Raw genomic sequence first — 21,846 nt, 5'->3', positions numbered from 1 at the left:
TGATTATGAGTCGCAAACTCTGGTCCTCTGGAAGAGCATCAAATCTTTTAACCACTGGGCCATCTCTCCAGCCCCTTGGAGGTTGTTTGGTTGGCTGCTTTATGCAAAGCCATATAGTTTTCAACTTCTTCTCTGCCTGGCAGATGGGCCTCCTATCTGGAGTATTATGCTAACAGGCTCAAGGCTGCTAGGGGCTGCTTGGGTCCTACACAGAAATGTCATCAGCTTATTGGCTTTGTCCCAGATGAATAGAAAAATAGAGGAAGAGGAAAGTGAGGGGCGGATGAGGTCAAGAGTGGAGAGAGATCTCGATGAGTGAAAATGTCACTATGTTTTCAGAAGAATTGGTTCTAGTCTCATTATTGTAGTCATCAAGAGCACAAATTTTGCAGAGTTAAAATGTAAGAAAATTAAGTCACTTTTTTGAATTTTAACAGTATATTATTAGTTAAGTTCTCCCTCTATTTGCCTCCTTTATAAAAATATATATGTTTAAATTTTGTTTCATACATATCAATGTTTGCTTGCATCAAGCATGTCTGTGTACCATGTGTGTGCCTGGTGCCATCAGAGGCCAGAAGAGGGTGTTGGATCCCCTGGAGCTGGAGTTACAGACGTTTATAAGCCACCATATGGATGCCAGAAATTAAACGTGGGTCCTCTGGAAGATCAGCCAGTGCTCTTTTTATTTTCCTTTTTCTTTCGGAGACAGGGTTTCTTTGTGTAGCCCTGGCTCTCCTGGAACTCACTCTATAGACCAGGCTGACCTCGAACTCAGAGACTCACCTGTCTCTGCCTCCCAAGTGTTGGGATTAAAGGTGTGTACCACCACCGCCTGGCCAGTCAGTGCTCTTAACCACTCAACCATATCTCCAATCCTCACACCTTTTTCTTTGAGACAGAGATTTTTGTTATGTAGCGTAGGCTGGGCTCAGCCTCCCGAGTGCCATATTACAGGCATGCACCAACCCATCTTAGCCCTGGGGTTGGAGGAGCACTGGGAATTGAATTTGGGATCTCATGTTTGCTAGGCAGACGTCCTACTTCCGAACGATGTATCCAGCCCTGTGCCGCTGTTTAGCTTCTGCATTAGTTACTTTTCTTGCTGTTGTCACCAAACACTTGGCGGAGGCAACTTAAGTGGGGTAAGGTTTGCTTTGGCTCGTGGCTCAGAGGATGTAATCCATCGTGACGGGTAAGGCATGAAGTCTAAAGTGGCTTGGTTTGTGGTGGCAGGAACCCGTGGCAGCTACCTGCTATACCAGGGCTGGAAGTGGAGCTGACTTCGAACAATCCAAACAGAACGAGCCCTGCCCATATAATCCTATTTACACCGGCTAGGCTCTATGTTTTAAAGATTCTACAGCCTCCATGAAATGTGTCACCACCTGGGGACCAAGTATCCAAACATGCAAGTCCATCTGTTCAAACTATAGCAGTCTATTGAATGGCTTACTTGATGAAGCTGTAAATGCATGGATAGTAGTGATTTAACGATGATCACCGGGGGCTGGGGAGATGGCCCAGTGGTTAGGAGTGCTTCCTGCTCTTCTGGAGTTCAGTTTCTGGTACCTAGGTCGGGAAACTCTTAATCTAAGCCTGTAGCTCCAGCTCTAGGGGATCTGGTGCTGTTTTCTGGCCTCCATGGGCATCTGCACACATTCGTTCTCTCTGTCTCTGTCTCTTCTCTCTCCCCTCTCATCTTCTCACTTTCCCTACTCCCATGTAATTAAAAATAAAGGCTATTAAAATAATGATTGCTGAACTGACAGGGCATTTTTTTTTAACTTTTAAAAAATTCTACAGCACAGTTTTTCAGTGTCTGTCTGGGCTATATGTTTCCCAGAAAACATATCCGGGGACAGCATGGTCTGTAAATTTACTGGACATCTGCTTTATTGTTGCAGTGGGGAAAAAAAGTGTCAATGATGCCAGCCATGATAGCTGGAGCCTTCCCCTTGTATAATTGCTTTGCTTGGTCTTGCAATAGCTCTCATGAGATAAGCACCATTGTGTCTCCATAAGCAAACCTGCCGCTGAGCTACACCTCCACCCCCTTGTCTTCATTTGGCTTGTGTATTACTTACTTTTCTTGTTGCTGTGCCCCAAGTACTTTCTGGAACGCGGGTTTAGAGAGGCTGTCCAAGATCCCGTGCTTGGTAAATGGGGAGCTGGGCTTTAATCTGTCTTGTCTGGTTTTATTACTGCCTTTTCTGTCCTTTTGGCTATCTGGGGTATGGTTGTGGTGCCATAGGTAATCTGAAGGGCTTGAAGTCTAGACTGTCTCAGTAATTGTGGTTCTGTGGGGCTGGAGTGTAGCTGTGTGACAGAACTTTTATCTGGCATGCATGAGGTTTTGAGTTCAATCCCCAACACTGCAAAATAAAAAGAGAAAAATCAATATGATATGGACCTAGTCTGGACTACGCCATTGTCCATATCTGTCCCTCTCTCTTTACCTGACCCTCAAACCACCTTTACGCCACAGCTTCTGTTAAGATGACCTCTCCTTCCCCTCAGTATGAAGACTGCTTGTTTGCCAATGTTTGGCTACAAGCATGTGCTGACGCTAACTGACCAGGTGACCCGCTTCAATGAGGAAGTGAAGAAACAGAGTGTGTCGCGTAACCGAGATGCCCCAGAGGGCGGCTTTGACGCCATCATGCAGGCTACAGTCTGTGATGTGAGTTTGGAGGGCAAGGGGTGCCAGGTGTCGCTGGCACAATTCACAGCGGGGAAGGAAACAGTTCAGTTGGGGATTTCCGGTGTGATGGGGGAGAGGAACCAAGCAGGACTTGGTACAGTGTGAGTAATCAATTGTTCTGCTACACAGTCTCTCTTTATAGCCACACCAAGGCCACAGCTGACACCTCGCTGAACCACAGTAACCCCAGACCTTTCCTAGGGAGAACAGCGACCCACATGTTCTGGAATTATTTCAGAGTCAAGCTCAGGAAAGCGAGCGGATCTTAGGGTGGGATTTCTTGTAGCCTGGGCCAGCTCCGGGGATACAGATGCCTTCCGGTCACTGGAGGAGTTATGTGTGGAGCTGAAGAAGGCGGGACTCAGCCTCCTGCCCTAATCAACAATGGAAATGATTAAGGGAAGAAAGCCTGGAGTGGAACGTCCTAGTTTATGTTCCAAGGCTTGGGGCTGAGCTCCCTCTCCAATGTCCAGATCTTTAGGTCCAGAGGTTCTCGTGACTTTGTTCAGCACTGATGATGTAGCTGAAATCGCTGTGTCTTTTTTTTTTAACCAGGAACAAATTGGCTGGAGGAATGACGCGTCCCACTTGCTGGTGTTCACCACCGATGCCAAGACCCACATTGCACTGGATGGAAGGCTGGCAGGCATTGTCCTGCCCAATGATGGGCAATGTCACATTGGCAGTGACAACCATTACTCTGCCTCCACGACCATGGTGAGATGCCTGGTCCCCCTGTGGTCCTTGTTCACTCTGATAGGGCTGTCTTATTCCAGGCAAGAGTTTTGTGTGAATCTGAGAACAGCCTTTGTGCTGGGTATTATATGGGACTCAGCTAATACCTGTTTCTGCCACATCCAAATGGGGCACCCTCATTCAGGGTCTAAACGGTCCGCCATGAGAGATGACCGTGCCTGTGTGAGTGTTCACACTGACTCCACGGTCATCAGCATCAGCACCGGCATCTTGGCATCCAGCATGTGCTCAGGTACAGCTGGAAAGCCCGCTTCCCTTCTTCCTCCATGGATGGGTCCTGTCTTGGGATCAAGCTCACGTGTGGTTGCTGGAGAAAGATGGGAAAAGAGGACAAAGGTCTCATTGATGAAGTGAAAGACCCAGAGGGCAGCGCCTCTTGGGGGAAGGTTGAAGGGCAAAGAGCCATTTGGTTTGAAGGAAAGATGATTTGTGGATAATTTAGGATGATGGGTAAGAAAACTCCTGAAAAGTTATTTTATATGCTTTAATTAACTATAGACAGTTAATTAAGAGGAAAGGAGCTTAAATTTAAATGGGAGCAATTGCTGTCAGCCGTTAGGTGAATGTTGCAAAGTTTAAAATAATAACACTGTGGGTAGTTGGATTAAGTCTTGATTTTTTTGCCTATCTTGTCCCCTCACCCCCTTCATTTTCTTAAGACAGGGTCTTGCCATGCAGCCCAGGCTTGTAATTCTTAGTCCTCTTGCCATTACCCCACACATGTGAGGGTACAGTCATGTGACACTATGCCTGCTTTGCTTATTTATTTATGGAGGAAGGGTCTTGTTCTGTATATAGCCTAGACTGGCCTTCACCTTGCAATCCTTCTGCCTCAGTCTTCTGAGTGTTGGGATTAGAAATTTATACTACCATGACTGTTTTTTTCCTGGTCTGGAGATTGAATCCAGCGTCTCACAATATATTACATAAATGTTCACCTGCTGACGCAGGGCGATCGGTAATGAAAAGTCCCCAGACTATCCTACAAAAGATACAGCTTTAATAAAAACAGAAGGGAAAACTTACACAGAATCTCACCCTCCTGGAACGCTGGATCCAAGCCAGGTCGAGAGCGAGAGCGAGATAGAGAGAGAGATGGGGGGGGGGTTTCACCTGCCAAGTTTATAGGTAAACTTTTGCCTTAGGGCGACACGCCCCACGAACAGAATGTGATTGGCTGAACTCCCCTATCATTCACCCACTGAGCCATTCCCAGTCTACTCTTTACTTTTCAAAGTCAATAAATGTTGACTGCTAAGTTGATCTGATACAATCAAGGGCTGTCGGCATAAAGGAGGAAAAGTTCTGTAGGAGCTAGGGTGGTCAAGGAGGACCTCGTGGAGGAGGTGAGCTTAGGCTAAGGAAGAAGGCGGATTGCCAAGATGAGGTCACTCCAGTGGCAGGAGGAATGAGGTGGAGCAGTGCTGAGTAGAAGAGGGGTAGGGGGGAGTGGCGGTTGGTGATCATGAAGTAGGTGATCCATAGAGCGAGGCTAGACTGTTTGCCCAGAGCTCTACAGCAGGATAGATAGAGCAAGGCTAGACCATTTGCCCAGAGCTCTACAGCAGGATAGATAGAGCAAGGCTAGACCATTTGCCCAGAGCTCTACAGCAGGATAGATAGAGCGAGGCTAGACCGTTTGCCCAGAGCTCTGCAGCAGTGGGTCTTAACTCATGGAGCTGGCTGGAATCTGAGCGGGAAGGGAGGAGCTTGGTTTGGGAACACCACCAGCCCAGGGCTCACAGCTAACCCTGCATTGCTTTGCCCTCCTCACTTGTATTGTGCTCCGGTTTCTGTTGCTAACAATACAATAGCACAGACACAGTAAGGCAGAAAAGACCTTTAGTTTTGTTTTTAGAACTTGGCGAGTTTGAGTGACCACATCTGGTCATCATCTTTTTGGCTGAGTCCCAAGACTCAGGCCGGCATGAAGCAGAGGTCAGGGAGTGTGTGTGTGTGGGTTTCTGTTTCATTGTTTTCCTCTTATAAAGTTAGCGGGAATTCAACTCTGGGGGCTTCACCATAATGACCTCTCACTCTATTTAATTCCCAGACACTCTACTCCTAAATACTGGAGGGTGCTTGTCTTCACCCCTCAGCATCTCACAGTGGGAATTCAGTTTCAACACATGAAATTCAAGGGACACACTGGAGCCACACCCAAACCACAATACCTCACTTTGATTAGTGGGTAAAAAATCTTAAAGTTATACATTTCCCTGATTGTACCCCAGATAAGACAAGTTCAAAGGTTTAGTGTCCAGGGAAGCATGAATCTTTACCTCTTCCCCCCTTTCCAGGATTATCCGTCTCTGGGGCTAATGACTGAGAAACTATCCCAGAAAAACATTAACCTGATATTCGCAGTCACTGAGAATGTCGCCAACCTCTACCAGGTAATTATGCCTCTGGGGCTTCCATCCCGTCACCACAGGAGGACCTGTCCCAGGGGGCCAGCGCCTGCTGTCACTATCCAGGGACCTGACCAGGAAAATCCTTTCTACACTCATTCTCCGGGCACTTCACATAGTTCTCCCTGTAACCTTTCCCCTTCAACCTTTAACCTACCAGGAAAAGGGTGTTTGTGGTGGTGGCAGGAGATAATTCAGTGGGAAGAGGGGATGTAAAAAGGGTTCCTACTTTTTCTCAGATAGGAAAATCTGCTAGATCTGTTCTGGTAGTGACAAGTGAGACATCCCACAGTGTCTTCCAAACTTCATTTTAAGTTTGGCAGTGGTGGCGCACACCTTTAATCCCAGCACTTGGGAGGCAGAGGCAGGCAGATCTTTGAGTTTAAGGCCAGCTTGGTTTCAAGAGAGAATTTCGGGATGGCAGGGCTACACAGAGAAACCCTGTCTTGATGTGGCCCCCGCCCCCAACGACAATGACTGCCTGTCTGACTGAGGGGACTTTTAGGAGCCACTTTCCTTCACTAAGCTATGGGTGATTTTTGTCTTCCTTTCTAGAATTATAGCGAGCTTATCCCGGGGACCACAGTGGGAATCCTGTCTGATGACTCAAGCAATGTCCTCCAGCTCATTGTTGATGCGTATGGGGTAAGGCTGTTGGCCTTAGGAGGGACGCAGTGGTCAGTCTGCAATGGACACCTGATACATTCCCTTCAGTGATGGAATTCCTTAAAATGAATGGCCTCGAGGCCGAGCTTGGGTCTGCAGGTGGAAGGGAGGAGGTGAAAGCAATACAATATGGAGGCCTAAACAAGGGACGAGAGGCTTTCCTTGAAAGCCTGAAGAGGAACTTCATTAAGAGTGACGGAGGTTGAGAGGAGAGAGGGAGAGAGAGAACTTGCATGAGGGCAAAGGCAGGGGGAGTCTCTTCGAAAGCAGCCTTTCTCCCAAGACCAATTCCCAGGACAGAGGAGTGGTCTGGCTTTATATGGGCTTTTAGGAGTGGCAGGAAGTTTCATATCATGTGATTCAGTTGAACATGGCCTGTAGAGAAGCCAGGTACTCTGATACTGAGAGCTGTCAAGTCACAGTACAAACTGCTTTGGGACTCTGTCCCAAAGAGAGCTAAAGTGTGTGAACTGACTTGGGCTATGGGCTCACGCCTAAAGGCGCAGGCCCATGGTCTAACAGAGCCAAGCTCTTTGGGAACCCTGACTGCCTTTCTCCCATGTGACCTTCCTGTTTTCCTCTTGTGTTCCTAGAGGTAGAGGATGGCCAGCTCTGGGAATGATGGCATCTTTTGGAAAGAAAATGGGCCAGAAAGGAAGGCCAGGGAGGAACAGGACAGAGGTAGAGGGGACAGCAGATGTGGGTTAGATGGACAAGGGACAGCTGTAGGGCAGAATGAGGGATAGCCAGGTCCTAATGACACCCAGAAGAGGTGACTGAGCACAGAGACCACAGGGCAGCAACTGGCAGAGAAACCTCTGCCTCAGGCAAGTCCCAGCCTACTGTGTTGGCTTTGCGTGGGATGGACTTGGCTTTTGCCTGTTTCCTTACTTTCTTTTGTCCTTTTCTGCTCAGAAAATCCGCTCTAAAGTGGAGCTGGAAGTGCGTGACCTCCCTGAAGAGCTGTCACTGTCCTTCAATGCCACCTGCCTCAACAACGAGGTCATCCCAGGCCTCAAGTCTTGTGTGGGACTCAAGATTGGAGACACGGTGAGGTGGGCTAGGCAGGGGCTGATATTGAAGCTGTGACCCTTGGCCCCAGAATTTGTGTGTACCCCATTGTAGGCAAATAGAGGTGAATCCACAGGAGCCGTTCAAATGGCTATTGGGGATTTATCAGAAAACACGCATGAGGCACATAACAAGGTAGATAGCCATTGAGGGCTTCTGCTCTGCCGGGGGTGTGGGGGGATGGGGTGTGGGGGGAGGGGAGGCAATGGAACCAGCAGTCTGATCTCTGACCACCACACAGGAGAGGGAGAGCCTGCCCCCCTCTTTCTTTTAAAGGAGTTATGTCAGCAGACAAGAAGCTCCACCTCTGTTGGCACCAGAGAATCCAAGGTTATGGGCGGGGTGAATACCCACTACACCCCAACCTTTTTCAGAATTAGAAGTTTGATTACGAGAGCTCTTAATCTTTCTTCTCGAAGTGTCTGCTGCCTAAGGTTTACTTCCTACCAGTTTTTGAGAACCGTTGTAGATCGTTTCCCGGCTGCTCAGACCCAAATAATAACACAGAAACTATATCAATTACAACATTGTCCAACAGCTTAGGCTTGTTTCTAGCTTACTCTTACATCTTAAATCAACCCATTTCTATTAATCTGTGTATCGTCCTAAGGGTGTGCCCTACCGGTAAGGTTCTGGCTGGCAGCTGGCATCTTTCTCCTTTGGCAGCTACGTGGCATTTCTTCAACTCCGCCTACTTTCTCTCTCTATCTCTTCGGATTTCCTGCCTGGCTTTACTCTATTAAGCCACTGGCCGAAAGAGCTTCTTTAATAGCCAATGGTAATAAAGCATATTCATTCATACAAAGGAGCATCCCACATCAAACCTTCATCTTGGTTCGTTGTGTTCACACCTGTGCATCTGATTGCAAGTGAAATGATCTCTTATCTACCCACCCAGAGTAATGCCTTTCTCTTCTCTGCAGTTTATCATCTGTAGACTTTTGCCAACCACTGACTGTGTGCTAGGCTTTATTCTTGCTGATGAAAACGATCCAACAAACAGCAAGCAGAACAGGCAAAAATACCCATCCACCTTGGGACTTAAGAGTGCAAATGTTCATCTTGCCCCTCTGTTCCCTCCATGTTTTTTTTTTTGATTATTATTCTTTTAAAAGGTTATGTATATGGTTATTTTGCCTGTGTGTGTGTGTGTGTGTATGTGTGTGTGTGTGTGTGTGTGTGTGTGTATGTGTGTGTGTGTGTGTGTGTGTGTATTTGGGTATCACGTGTGTGCCTGGTGCCTGCGGAGGCCAGAAGAGAGTGTCCGATTCCTTGGAACTGGAGTTACAGATGGTTGTGACCTACCATGTGGATTTGAACCCAGGCCCTCTGGAAGGGCAGCCAGTGTTCTTACCTTGCTGAGCCATCTCTCTAGGTCCCCTGATTTTCTTTGTTTGTTGGTCCTCCTCTGCTCTCCCCAAGGCACTGGTGGATGGGAGAGAGGAATGAAGAAAAATAGATCTTTTGGTCCATTGCCCTGTATGTTTATTTCCTAAGCATATGTGTTCACAGCTCACACTTCACACCCTCCAATGACACTTTATACTGCAATCCCTCAGTTTGTGACTGATCACTCTATGGCACGGTGTGGTACAAAGCAGCATTTTGCATGTCCTGCCGTTAATATGTAATGATAATACTCCAGCGGGCTTGTTGGCATCACAGATCCTGTCCTGCTTGAGCCGGTTGACTTCTCAGGAGAAAAACAGCCTTCTATCGCTAGGCTGTACCATCTGTCCAATCAAATAGGTCACAGTAGTAACTATGATGCCAGTGTAGCTTTTACTATGTAGACTTTGATAGAATTAAGGTCAAGAAACTCCCCAGGGCAGTTGGATTTGACACCCAGTTTTGTTGTCCTTGGTAGGGTGCAGCACAGCATTTCTCCAGGGCCAGTGGTACCCAGATCCACTTAGGTCTGAATGTTGTCTTTCCACCCAGGTGAGCTTTAGCGTCGAGGCCAAGGTACGCGGCTGCCCCCAGGAGAAGGAGCAGTCTTTCACCATCAAGCCTGTGGGCTTTAAGGATAGCCTTACCGTCCAGGTCACCTTTGACTGTGACTGCGCCTGCCAGGCCTCTGCCCAACCCCTCAGCCCACGCTGCAACAATGGCAATGGGACCTTTGAGTGTGGAGTGTGCCGCTGTGACCAGGGCTGGCTGGGATCCATGTGTGAGTGCTCCGAGGAGGACTACCGGCCCTCTCAGCAGGAGGAGTGCAGCGCCAAGGAGGGCCAACCCGTCTGCAGCCAGCGGGGCGAGTGCCTCTGCGGCCAGTGTGTATGCCACAGCAGTGACTTCGGCAAGATCACGGGCAAGTTCTGCGAGTGTGACGACTTCTCATGTGTCCGCTACAAGGGGGAGATGTGCTCTGGTGAGTAGGAGCGCACAGCCGTGTGCTCAATAGCCATGCGTGCATGCGCACCCCAGGCGCCATGTGGCGGGCTTGAGGTTGGCGAGGGAACTGAGGATCCATTTCACTCAGAGCAGAAAACCAGAAATAAGCAGAGGAGGGAACCAGACCCTTCCAACCTTGTTCATGGGGCATAGGGAAACTAAGATGAGGGTAGGCAGGAGGATCAACTTATTTTTCATCTTAAAAAATGAGTCTCATGATAATTAAATTGTTAGTGGTCACAGATGGAAAATATGATATTGGAATATGTCATAAAGTTCATAATAACTTTACTTGAATTTATCCTTCTATCACCAGTAGACAGTAGTGGTATATATGCAAGACCTGGGCACTTAGAACAGTGTTTGGAAAATGATATACTTGTGCTAAATATTATTCTGTTTTGTCATCTGTTCATAACTATTGGTATTTATATTCTAGGCCTGTGCGGTCCAAAACAGTATCCACTAACCACATGTAGCTATTTAAACTAATTGAGAGAGAAACCAGAAATTCAGTTTTTCAGTTGGTCAGTGGCCAGGTACCTATTCACCATATTGGACCATGGGGATACTGAGCATTTTGACATGGCAGAAAGTCCACTGGAGAGTGTTACAGTAGAGACTTCCTACCAGAAGATTAAAATTGTGTGTGTGTGTGTGTGTGTGCGTGCGCGCACATGTATGTATATAGGTATAGAGGCCAGAGGTGGGCATTTTGTGTCTTCCTCGATCATTTTCCATGTTTGTGATGGACCAGCTCCGCCAGGGCATTGGGACCAACGGGACAGGGTCTCAGGAATAGGTGGGTAAGGAGTCGACGAAAGACAAACAGACACAAGACTCAAAGGAATTGCTTCTGAATGCATCTTTACTAGGCATGAGGCTCATCCTTTATATAGAAAAGATTGCTTAACAACATGTATTGTTTTTTCATGCAATACAGATTATTATTAGAATCATTATATCAGCTATGTGAGGATAGATTTTCATCAGACAGAGGTCCCTCGTGTGAGTCTGCGGTTGGTCATGCTAGGCATGGCTTGGCATTAGTTTCGATATAAATCTTTATCTAGGTTATGAGTTCATGGCATTTTGAGCTAAGGGCAAGCGGTTGTAGTTAACAGTCTCACAGTCTCCGGTCTTTTTATATTTCTGCCATCTATGCAGAAGAACTTCTTCTTTCCTCCTCCTTCTCCACATTTCTAACTCCTTTTCAAACCTATCTCAAGATGTTACAGGCATTTATCTCTCTCTTCTATCCTTATCTCATTTTTGCTGAATCTGTCTTAATTGCTTAATTAAGTTTGCCTTTTGTTCTTCATTTACTAAGCACCAGATTAAACCTGGAAACCTTTTCCCCTTTAATGTTAACCCATCTTCCTCCATTAGCATCATATGCTCCTGTATATGACAATGTCTCATCAGTAGACTCTGGAAACTTAAATATACTGTCTTCCCTTCCAGAAGAAAGCAGACTGCATTCCTTAGAACATAAGCAGGTAATGCCAAAAGTGCAAGGGCTCCAGTGCAGGAAGCACACACACACCTTCTCTGCGGGCACGCTTCCTTGAAGCTTGTGCCACAGCCTAAGTGAGAAATCACACAGACTCCGCAGGAGGTGGCGTGACACATGTTGTTTTTTGAGACAGGCTCTTTCATGGACCCTGGAGCTGACCAGTTTGCTAGGCTAGCTGGTCAGTGAACTCCAGGGAGCCAACTGTTTTTTTGCTTCCCAGTATTGGGGTTACACACATGTAGACATGTATGTGCCACTGAGCCTAGCTTTATTTTTCAAAACATGAGTGCTGGAGATGTGAACTCAGGTCCTCATGTGTGCAATGCAAACTGTCTCTCCAGCCTGGGAACTATAATGTTGAACCTGAAGGGTCCGAGTTATCCTTATTGAAAAACTTAGGCACCTCTGAGGCCTATTGATAACTTCAAAGTGGCCCCAAGGACCACTGCTAAGCGCTTTTCTGACCAGGAGAAGCCAAATCGCTGTGAGTATAGTCTTTATCTGAGTACTCTCAGGGCAATGGGCAGTCTGAGCTTTCTTCTTAGGCTCTGGAGGTAGGTTTATGTTGGACTGTAGTTGCTGTGATTTAACCCTGTTTGGGACAGACAGGCTGCAGACATTTTCAAGTCGGTTGGAGCTGGGTTCTGGGTATTCTGTGTGATCGACTGAACAGAGAGGTTCTACTTGTTTTCTGTGATAATCTAAGACCCAGACAGGCTTCATTTGCATTGGGGTTTAGCCCACTGAGCTAAGTTGACTCAGGTGTTCACTTTAATGTGGTGGTACATGTCTAGAATACCAGCATTATAGGCTATATATAGACTATAATCAGGAGAGCAAGGTCATCCTCAGCTACATAGCAAGTTTGAGGTTAGCCAACACCCAACCAACACCACCACCACCACAAAAGAGCTCAATCAGGAAGACAAGACTGGCCCCAAGGGTCTGGAGAAAAAGCCCAGTGGTTAAGAGCATGTGCTATTCTTGTAGATGACCTGAGTTCAGTTTCCACCTGCAACTCCAGCCGCAGAGAAGCTGATGCCTCTGACCTCCGAGGGCACCTGCGCTCAAAGCGCACATGCCCAACATATGCATAAGTAAAGAATCTTTTAAAAACATAAAACATCTTCACCGCAGACATAAAAAAATCATACCTCTTCTGATCCGTGACATTGTTTACTTCAGTCACGCCAGCAAGTGTTGAGAAAGGGCTTGGGGAAAAGCGGTAACTATTCACTACAGCAGTGGAGAGAGACCAGGGCCCTGATGATGAGAGCAGACACACAAAGCAGTTTGAACTAGGGAATCAGGGCTTTCAGCTCATTTGAGCATCTAATAGTATTTCTTCCATGTTCAGACTACCAAAGACTCACCCAAAGGAGCAAGCTGGGGATGCTGGGAAAGGCCAACAGAAGAGACTCCGGGGCCCTTCACTCCTCCAGGGTTGATTGGTTCTGGTCTAGTGTGAGGTCTGTGGGAGGGATCCCAGCCAGAGTGTGTTGGTTTTGGCTCCCAACCCTAGAGCCTCAGCAATTCCCACTCCCTGAGGTGTAGATTTCTGGTCCTGTGTGCTTCACTCTAATCCACTAAGGGGACTCATTTGCCGGGGCAGCACCCATTTTACTGCTTCTTGCCAGGGTGTCTGGCGCCCATCTAGCCTCACATCTTGCTCTTGTGACACAGTTATCACATTCCCAGAGGCATGCGCCCGTGGAATACTTGGCATCATGCTGCCATTTGGTTCACACGGGTAAACAAGGGGTTATGCATGGTTCCAGCCCATCAGTGTCCTTCTTCTCCGATGCCTGCCTTGTGGGGGGCCACAGGACAGGAGTGCTTGCCGTGGCTCTGCTCTGACAGAGCCACAGCAGGTGGCCCTGACTGACTCCTCCCTGCTTCAGGCTTGGTCTTTGAGGTTGCTCATGTCTCTAACCAACCCTACCTCAGACAGCAGGGAGACAGGACAGGCACCCTCCTCCTCAGGTCCTCCCCTCCCCCCGTTACACACAGATAGGCTTCATCCGCGGGCTAGGCCCTGTGCTCTAGCCACACGCGAGGACAAGGTGTCAACAGACAACTTTCCTGTTTAGTAACAGACGGAAGTGTTTTACACATTAGCAGACACAGCCTACTAGAACCTGGAGTGAGATGTCCGCAGAGTCCCCAGAGAGAGAATCATGGATAGGGGAGTCCTGGGCAGTTTCATGGAGGTGGTGATGTCTGAGTGGAGTCATGAGTCGGTCTGGAAGCCTGGCTTGGCAGGGAGAGTAATCACATACCCTCTGGTTGAAGTCCTCCCTCCCCTTCCACTCTTGTTTCTTGCTCCCTCCTTTGGCTTTGCTGTGAACCCGGCCTAGGGCCCACTTTGGCTGGAGAGGTGCCAACGCTGTGACATTACTACACTGTGGTTTCCTTTAAGGGCGGACTCTGCCGGGTCTCGGGGTCAGCCCGCTGGCTCTGGCTACCCACTTCCATTCCCAACATCACTGGCCCAGCAGGTCATCCTGTCAAAGCACACTTTGTTTTGCTTCACAAAGGGAACACTGTGGGACAAGGGTTCTGTGGAGGCTGAGGCCTCTTCTGAGTGCTGCCAGGCCTCTGTGGCATCCTTCTTTCCCCATCCCGGCATCGTGGCTAAAACCAAGGCATAGTGGGCACCATGGGGTCCATTCTGCTGTCTGACATACCCACCCCAGCTGCTGTCTGGAGGGCTGACTGATTATAGTTCACAGCTGCCTTTCTTTGGCGCTGACAGGAGTAGCCTTGCCTTCAGAAGTTGACCAAGGACTGGTGAAGAAAGGTTCTACAGGGGCCATTCCTTTTCCTCAAAGTGGTCTAGCTCTGTGGTGCCATTCATAATTCCAGACTCTCCATGGATTCAGGCTGAAGGGAGTTTCTGTTCTAGACCACATACCTGCTCTGTGTGTGTGCAAGCATGTGCATGCACACGTGCATGTGTGGAAGTCACATGATCACTCTCAGTGTTATTCCTCAAGAATTGTCTACCTTGCTTATTGAGACAGGGTCTCCCGCCAGGACTGGAGTGTGAGCGGGCTCCAGGCCTCTTCCTGTCTCTGCCTTCCTGTGCTGGGTTTATAAGTATGTCTCTGCATGCTGGCTTTTTACATGGGTGCTGGGCATAGAGCTCAGATCCTCTTGCTTCTGTGGCAAGCACTTTACCATTTCTCAAGGCTAGCTGGCGTTTGACTCCTTCCTTCCTCCCTCCCGCCCTTCTCCCCGTAAAGCAGAGCCTAGACATAACTAAGCCTCTAGAGAACCCAGCCTAGAACAGAGAGTTCCTGGTTCCAAGCTTTCCTTCAGCGCCCACCCCCCAAATCTCTAGCTATCCCTGGGCAGCCTGTGCCTGGCCCTATCTTTTGTTCTTAATTTACAACATTTATTTATTTAGGTATTTCAAGACATGGTTTCTTTGTGTAGCCTTGGCTGTCCTAGAACTCGCTCTGTAGACCAGGTGTGCCTGCAACTCACAGAGACCCGCCTGCCTCTGCCCGAGTGTTGGGATCAAAGGCATGTGCCACTACCACCCAGCTTTTTTTTATTTTTTAAAAATGATTTATTTTTATTTCATGGGCATTGGTGTTTTGCCTGCATGTATGTCTATGTAATGGTGTCGAATCACTTGGAATTGGAGTTACAGACAGTTGTGAGCTACCATGTTGGTGCTGGGCATTGAACCCGTGTTTTCTGGGACAGCAGCCAGTGCTCTTAACTGCTGAGCCATTTCTCTAGCCCCATCTTTAAAAATATATGTGGGTGCTCTGCCTGCATGTATATCTGTACATGTGCATGCGATGCCTGTGGCGGCCAGAGGAGGGCATTGCATCCCCCTAGGACTGGAGTTACAGACACTTGTTAGCTACCCTGTGGGTGCTGGAACTCCAACTCTAGTCTTGGAAGAGCATCTAGTGCTCTTGACTGCTGTGCCTTCTCTCCAACCCCAGTGTATAACCTTGGCTGGCCTTGACCTTGTGTTTTTAGCATATCCTACAGGCCCACCACAACTGGTCCATCTCTTCTAAGAAACACATATTTCTTTCAAGCAAGTGATGTCTTAGTTACATGTTTGCTTCTTGAATGGTGATGTGTTTATGGAAGGACATTGTCAGAACCATTAGCAGAGGGACCCATAGTGCCCAAAAGACAGCAGGCCCAATGACAACCCTCCCCACCTTCTTGGAGCTACGTGGTTTCCAGACCATTATTTGTTCCTCACCTTTCCTCTGATCAACAATTGTGTTTTTATTATCTGTCCAGTTCTTCCTGATGTAGAGCTCTAGAGAATGGGTCACTTTTGGTACTGTTAACTTCCAACTTTTAAACTCTTCTTTATTAACAGAACACACAGTCAATGGCTTTATCACTCTGAGACATCAAATCATTAGCATTCTGTTGTCTAGGTAGGGAAAATGCTCTAGGTCACATATGCTGGAGACACATCTTCCCCAGGTGACCTCATAGTTACAGTAGAAGGAGCAGAAGTACATTGGCCTATCCTGACCACCCAGCAGAAAGGCACTGAGCTATTTTAATTTCAAAAGAATCAAGCAGTCGCCTCCTAAGTTAGGACTCCAGCTATGCTTGTCAGATCTCCAAACTCTCTGACATCAGACAAGGTGGAAATGGCTGCATTTTTGGCCTCCACAGTGCTGGAGCTGAGAGGGCTGCATCTTGCAGGCAACAGGAAATCAATGGGCTGTCCCATTGAGTGAAGCTTGAGAAAAAGACCTCAAAGCCCTCCCCACAGTGACAGGTGTGCCCTCCAGCCTCAAGGTCTGGATTAAGGGTGTGTATCATCCAGCCTCCTCCAGCAAGGCCACACCTCATAATAGTGCCATTCCCTATGAGTTTGTGGGGGCCAAATACATTCACACTACCACAACACAGAAGCAACCACAGTGTGCTGGGAGAACACGAGAAGACACTTGACTCAACTTAAAGAGGTCAGAAAAAATCAGTGGGAGGAATCAACACTTGAATTGGGCCTTAAGGATGAATGAGGAAAAACTGAAATTTATGCACTGGCAATGCTGAAGCAGGCATGGGCAGCCCATATATGGTGGTTCTGTTGAACCTTTCCATATTGGGTGTCATGGTCTAAGTTGATGAAGACAACTGACCAGGTTTCTTCCTCAAGAGGGCACCGGATCTCATTACAGATGGTTATGAGCCACCATGTGGTTTCTGGAATTGAACTCAGGACCTTTGCAAGAGCAGGCATTGCTCTTAACTGCTGAGAGGGATTTGAAAAGACACAGAGTTAAAGGTAGAAAGAATAATATGAACAGAAACAGGAGACCATAGAAACAGTGCAGAAGAAGGGAATAGTTTAGTGTTTTGACTGATGTGTCGTCATTCAAGGCTGAGCCCTGACTCTGCTGTGTATAAGCTGTGGTCTGAAGAAAGTTCCATGACCTTTCTGATATGATGGGATTGTAGGAATGAATAGGGTAACTAGCTATAGGATATGGCATGTGCTTAGCACATATCAAATGCTCAGCAAATACCCATGAACATTATTGTCATTACTGGGAGTACTGGTGGCACAACTTCCGTTGGGAATATCCATTTCCTTGGTTTTGGAAAGTAATACAATTCTCTAGATGCCTTCCAAAGCTGCTCTACTGTGCTCTCAGCTACACAGGGTAGTACTTTTCAATCTTCCTAGTGCTGTGGACCTTTAATACAGTTCCTTGTGTTGTGGTGACTCACAAGTATAAAATTATTTCATTGCTACTTCATAACTGTAATTTTGCTATGATTCATAACATAAATATTTGATATGCAGGCTATCTAATACACAGCCCCTGAAGGGGTTGCAACCCACTGGTTGAGAACTATTGACATAGGGCAACAGGATGTACTAATTATTTATGTTGCTGTTATAAAATACCCGAAAGAAATGAAGGAGGAAAGAGTTATTTTGCTAATGATAATTCAGTGGGTTCAGTCTTTGTTTCCTTGGTCTCAAATGCTTAGGCAGGACAGCAGAACAGCAGAAGCAGGCAGCAGAGGAGAGCTGCTCACTTCATGGCCAACCTGGAAGCAGAGAAAGCAAACCGGGAATTGGTCAGGGATATATCAGTTATACCCTGCAAGGACCCACTCCCAGTGACCTGTTTCTTCTAGTGAGGTCTGTCTCCAGAATCTCTCAAAATAGCATCACCCACTGGATGGAAACACAAGCTTATGGAGGGGTTATGAGAGAAAGACAGGATGTACTGGTGAGGTTGGATGCTCATGAACCATGCCTACAACTTCAGAAATTAATTATGGCAAATGTTTTTGCAGCTTTGGTGTGGAGAGGCAGAGACAATAATTGATCAGCAGTTTGGTGGAGGCCTCTGGGCTATGTGTGGTCACTGCTAACCAGTTTCTGGCTGTTTCCCTTTGGAAAATTTCTTTTTCATTCAGCTTTTCTCATTTTCTGCCACCTTCTCTCTATGGTACTCATGGGATTTATTTAGCAGTTCTGGCCCTGAGCAGGCTATAAGGTAGGCTCTATTTGTTCTCTGCTTCCTTGGCTCTGCTGACTGTAGGCTCCCATTGGGCACCCTATCCTTTCTCCCTGCATACCCTGGGAGTGCTGTGTGCGCCTTCCCTACCCAGCATCGGCACAAGGCTGTGCAGGGTTTCTCCGTCCCTCCATGCTCATTACAGTGCACTTTCCCGTCTCATGTGTTCTCCTTCAGAGCCTTGATTCTCACCTTGCAAGATGGCAGTCAGCTGCTCTGAGAAACACAGTACTGGAGCTTGTTGGTTGGTCCATTATTTTGCTGGTGGGAGGGGCTAGCTTGTTCAAATCAGAGCTTGTCTTGGTGTCTGACTTAACAGGGAGAAGAAGACAATGATAATGATGGTTGGCCTTTCAAGTCGCATTGGAGAGGAAGCAGTCTTGTCAGGTCAAAGGAGACGTGTGGAGGGCCTGGAGGAGCTTTTCACCATCACCAGCTTCATTACCGTCTGGTGAAGTTCCTGGATACTCTGTGTGCGCACAGACTATAGAGTCTTGCTGGACCAGCCCTTGGGGTTAAAGAGCTGGCTTTAGTTCTCAGACTGACACTGGTAGAGAAGGCAGAAAGATTCAGAACAGGGCAAGAAAAAAGACAGGAAATCTGGTAGACATAGATCTGAATATTCCAGGACTTCTTCCTTGGGGTACCGACATTGTTGTCTGTGTCTGCTGGGTCGAGTTTTCCTGACAACGAGTCAGTCCCTCCACTTACCTGCAGGATCACTGTTAGTCTGGCTGGAGGAACGGGGTGACATGGGACCCGCTTCTCACTAGTTGATCTGCTGTCCTGTGCTCTGTTTGTAGGCCATGGCCAGTGCAACTGTGGGGACTGCGTGTGTGACTCAGACTGGACTGGCTTCTACTGCAACTGCACAACCCGCACCGACACCTGCATGTCCAGCAACGGGCTGCTGTGCAGCGGCCGGGGCAACTGTGAATGTGGCAGCTGTGTCTGCGTTCAGCCAGGTTCCTACGGGGACACCTGTGAGAAGTGTCCCACTTGCCCAGATGCCTGCTCGTTTAAGAAGTGAGTGAACAGTCTGGAGAGAGCAGGGAGGCTGGGAGAAGGGAGAGGGGCAGGGAGGCTGGGAGAAGGGAGAGGGGCAGGGAGACTGGGAGAAGGAAGAGGGGCAGGGAGGCTGGGAGAAGGGAGAGGGGCAGGGAGGCTGGGAGAAGGAAGAGGGGCAGGGAGGCTGGGAGAAGGGAGAGGGGCAGGGAGGCTGGGAGAAGGAAGAGGGGCAGGGAGGCTGGGAGAAGGGAGAGGGGCAGGGAGGCTGGGAGAAGGAAGAGGGGCAGGGAGGCTGGGAGAAGGGAGAGGGGCAGGGAGGCTGGGAGAAGGGAGAGGGGCAAGGAGACTGGGAGAAGGAAGAGCCCACCTCCACCCCCCTCACCCTCCAACCCCCCCCACCCCCACCCCCGCCCCCGAGCTCCCAGCTCTCAAGGATAAGGCTTGGAGAATGGTTTGCTTCTGCCAAATGGCTACTTTCCTTTTTTCTGTGATGCCTTTCTTTGGGGAGGCTGGAGGTGGTACCAGCTGTGCAGGGACCAGAGTGGTAGCAACTGCAGCAAGCCCTCTTCCAGAGTGGCATCACAAAGCCCTCTGCATTGGGAGGAAGCAAAAAGGACATTCTCTCCACATTCCAATGCAATGTTCCGATCCCTGCGGGAGGTGCAGGGGCTGGCGTTATGGTGGGTGTCAGATGAAATGGGCATTTTGCCACTACAGACTTGCCCTGTTTGGAAGTTAGAGGAAGCCTAAGTTTGTGGTTCTGCCATTGTTGGGTTCACAGTTAAACACTTCGGCTGTGGTAGGACCAGCGCTTAGAAGAAAGAGCCTCATGCTGGGCTAAACACTTTGTTTTCACTGCCTTGAAATTCTTAGCTGTGTTTGAACAGAACCTGTAAGTTTTCAGTGGACTCACACATCACATGACTAGTTCTGACCTTAAATCTCCCAGAAGTGATGCGAAGTCACCACCATCACCACTACCTCCACCACCATCACCACTGCCATCACCATCACGACCATCATCACCACCATAACCACCATAGCCCTTGAAGCTCCGTGAAGCCTGTTTGATCCTATAATCCCAGCAGTCAGGAGCGGAGGCAAGGGGATCAGTTCAAGACCAGATTAGGCTCTATATTGAGGCTCTGCCTCAGATCCAGGGTGGGTTGGCCAGGTCCTGTCTGTGGGTGAGGAGGGCCTCATTACCGAGCTCCATGGTACTTTCCAGGGATGTGGTGTACTTAGGGATGTTCCTCCTTTGCTTTAGTTGCTGTGTCCTCTCTCCTCCAGGGAGTGTGTGGAGTGTAAGAAGTTCAACCGCGGAACCCTCCATGAAGAAAACACCTGCAGCCGGTACTGCCGCGATGACATTGAGCCCGTGACAGAACTGAGTGAGTCCAGCAGGTCTTAGGGGCCTCACACATCCCGGCTGTGCATAGTTCCATCTCCACCTCAGAACCTGCCGGCTTCCTTCTTTAAAGTGGAAGAGTAATTCCCACCCCAAGGAATGCTGTGTGGGCCTGATGTGCAGTAGGCACATGGCGAAGGCTGGCTTCCCGAGAGTCTCCTTCATCCTTGCAAATGTGTTCAGCAGCTCACACTTTCTGCTTTCTGTAGTCCCAGACTCAGCAAGAACCTGTGCATAACTTGTAAAGGAAGTACAAGTCAGATGATTCTGAATTTACCCTTAAAGGAGAGGAGGGTGACACACTAGATTTTATAGCTGAAGAAACCAAGGTGTAGATCTGTGACTGCCACCTGTAGCTTAGAAGGTGAGTAAGTAACATTGGGCCTGGTGGCATACACCTGTAAGCCCGGGAGTGATTTAGAGCAACTTGCAGAGGACCTGGGCTCAGTTCCCAGCACCCACACAGTGGCTCACAACCACCTAAAACTCTAGTCCCAGAGGATCCAATGCGCCGTTCTAGCCTTCATGGACACACATAGACATGGTACACAAACATACATATGCAGGCAAAATACCCATATATATAAAACAAAAACCAAAATCTACTAACAGTATTAAATAATTTCCAGGCTTTTGCTTACAGCTTGTTGGTTTGGAGAGAAACCTTCAGCATTGTAGATACATAATCATGACTGCTCTCTTGAAGCTCATTGACTTTCTGGAGCCCCCCGAAATAAGATAGAAGTATAAACAGGGGGAGCAAAATCCTTTCTTACAGTTATTCTGTCCTGAACTCCATGCTGTCTTTAAAGATGATCTTCGCTGCTTCCAATATATCTTATGTTATCTGAGTTTTGGGGGACCAGGTAGTGCCCAGGAATCGACAATCTCTGCACAGACAGCAATTGCCCATGCAGACAGGAAGTACCTCTTCATGTGAGAGCCACCGGAAGACAGCTTCCGGTGTGGGGGTTATAAGAAAACCAGGTCTCTGGACCTGTGACTGCTACAGAGAGGTTGGCGTTTGAAGTGAAATTTTCCACACTAGACTTTCTGTGATTAGATTGGGGGAAAGGGTATTTATCTGACTCACTGAGTCTACTTTTCTTCATGTGTGAAAGAAAAGCGGTGGCTCCCACCCTACAGGGAGAGTTAAATGACAGAAAAGAGACAGTTGCGACCATATTGTAGGTATCTACTCCCTCTATCCTGTCTTGGCTTGCCCAATAGCTAAGTGATAGTGCTCTGATGCCGTCCTTGTCGGTTTCGCCCATCTGCAGCCATCAGTATATGGCAAAGTGGAGAGGAAGCCATAGCGTCTAGCAGGGTCTCGCAGGTTCCAGAATGAGAAGGCTGAAGCCTACAAAGTCTGATGGGAG

General features: G+C 48.2%; 1 protein-coding gene across 2 annotated transcripts in view; it reads left to right on the top strand.

The window, feature by feature from the left end:
* The window catches only part of Itgb3 (integrin subunit beta 3), a 58,090-nt gene that overhangs the window by 27,178 nt on the left and 9,066 nt on the right, over nucleotides 1-21,846 (top strand). Inside the window, exons 5-12 of one of the 2 annotated variants that reach the window (XM_048445936.3) lie at nucleotides 2,521-2,683; nucleotides 3,260-3,421; nucleotides 5,761-5,856; nucleotides 6,427-6,516; nucleotides 7,453-7,587; nucleotides 9,550-9,979; nucleotides 18,855-19,077; nucleotides 20,350-20,450. In XM_048445936.3, the coding sequence (XP_048301893.1) occupies nucleotides 2,521-2,683; nucleotides 3,260-3,421; nucleotides 5,761-5,856; nucleotides 6,427-6,516; nucleotides 7,453-7,587; nucleotides 9,550-9,979; nucleotides 18,855-19,077; nucleotides 20,350-20,450 (1,400 nt within the window). Of the gene's footprint in view, nucleotides 1-2,520; nucleotides 2,684-3,259; nucleotides 3,422-5,760; nucleotides 5,857-6,426; nucleotides 6,517-7,452; nucleotides 7,593-9,549; nucleotides 9,980-18,854; nucleotides 19,078-20,349; nucleotides 20,451-21,846 lie in introns of both variants that reach the window. The other variant, XM_087909881.1, reaches the window with a different exon arrangement.

Source organism: Myodes glareolus, chromosome 9 (assembly GCF_982192425.1).
Source record: "Myodes glareolus chromosome 9, mMyoGla1.1, whole genome shotgun sequence".
Classification (NCBI taxonomy): domain Eukaryota; kingdom Metazoa; phylum Chordata; class Mammalia; order Rodentia; family Cricetidae; genus Myodes; species Myodes glareolus.
The sequence above is the reverse complement of the archived record's forward strand: the minus strand, read 5'-3'. Positions and strand labels throughout refer to the sequence as shown.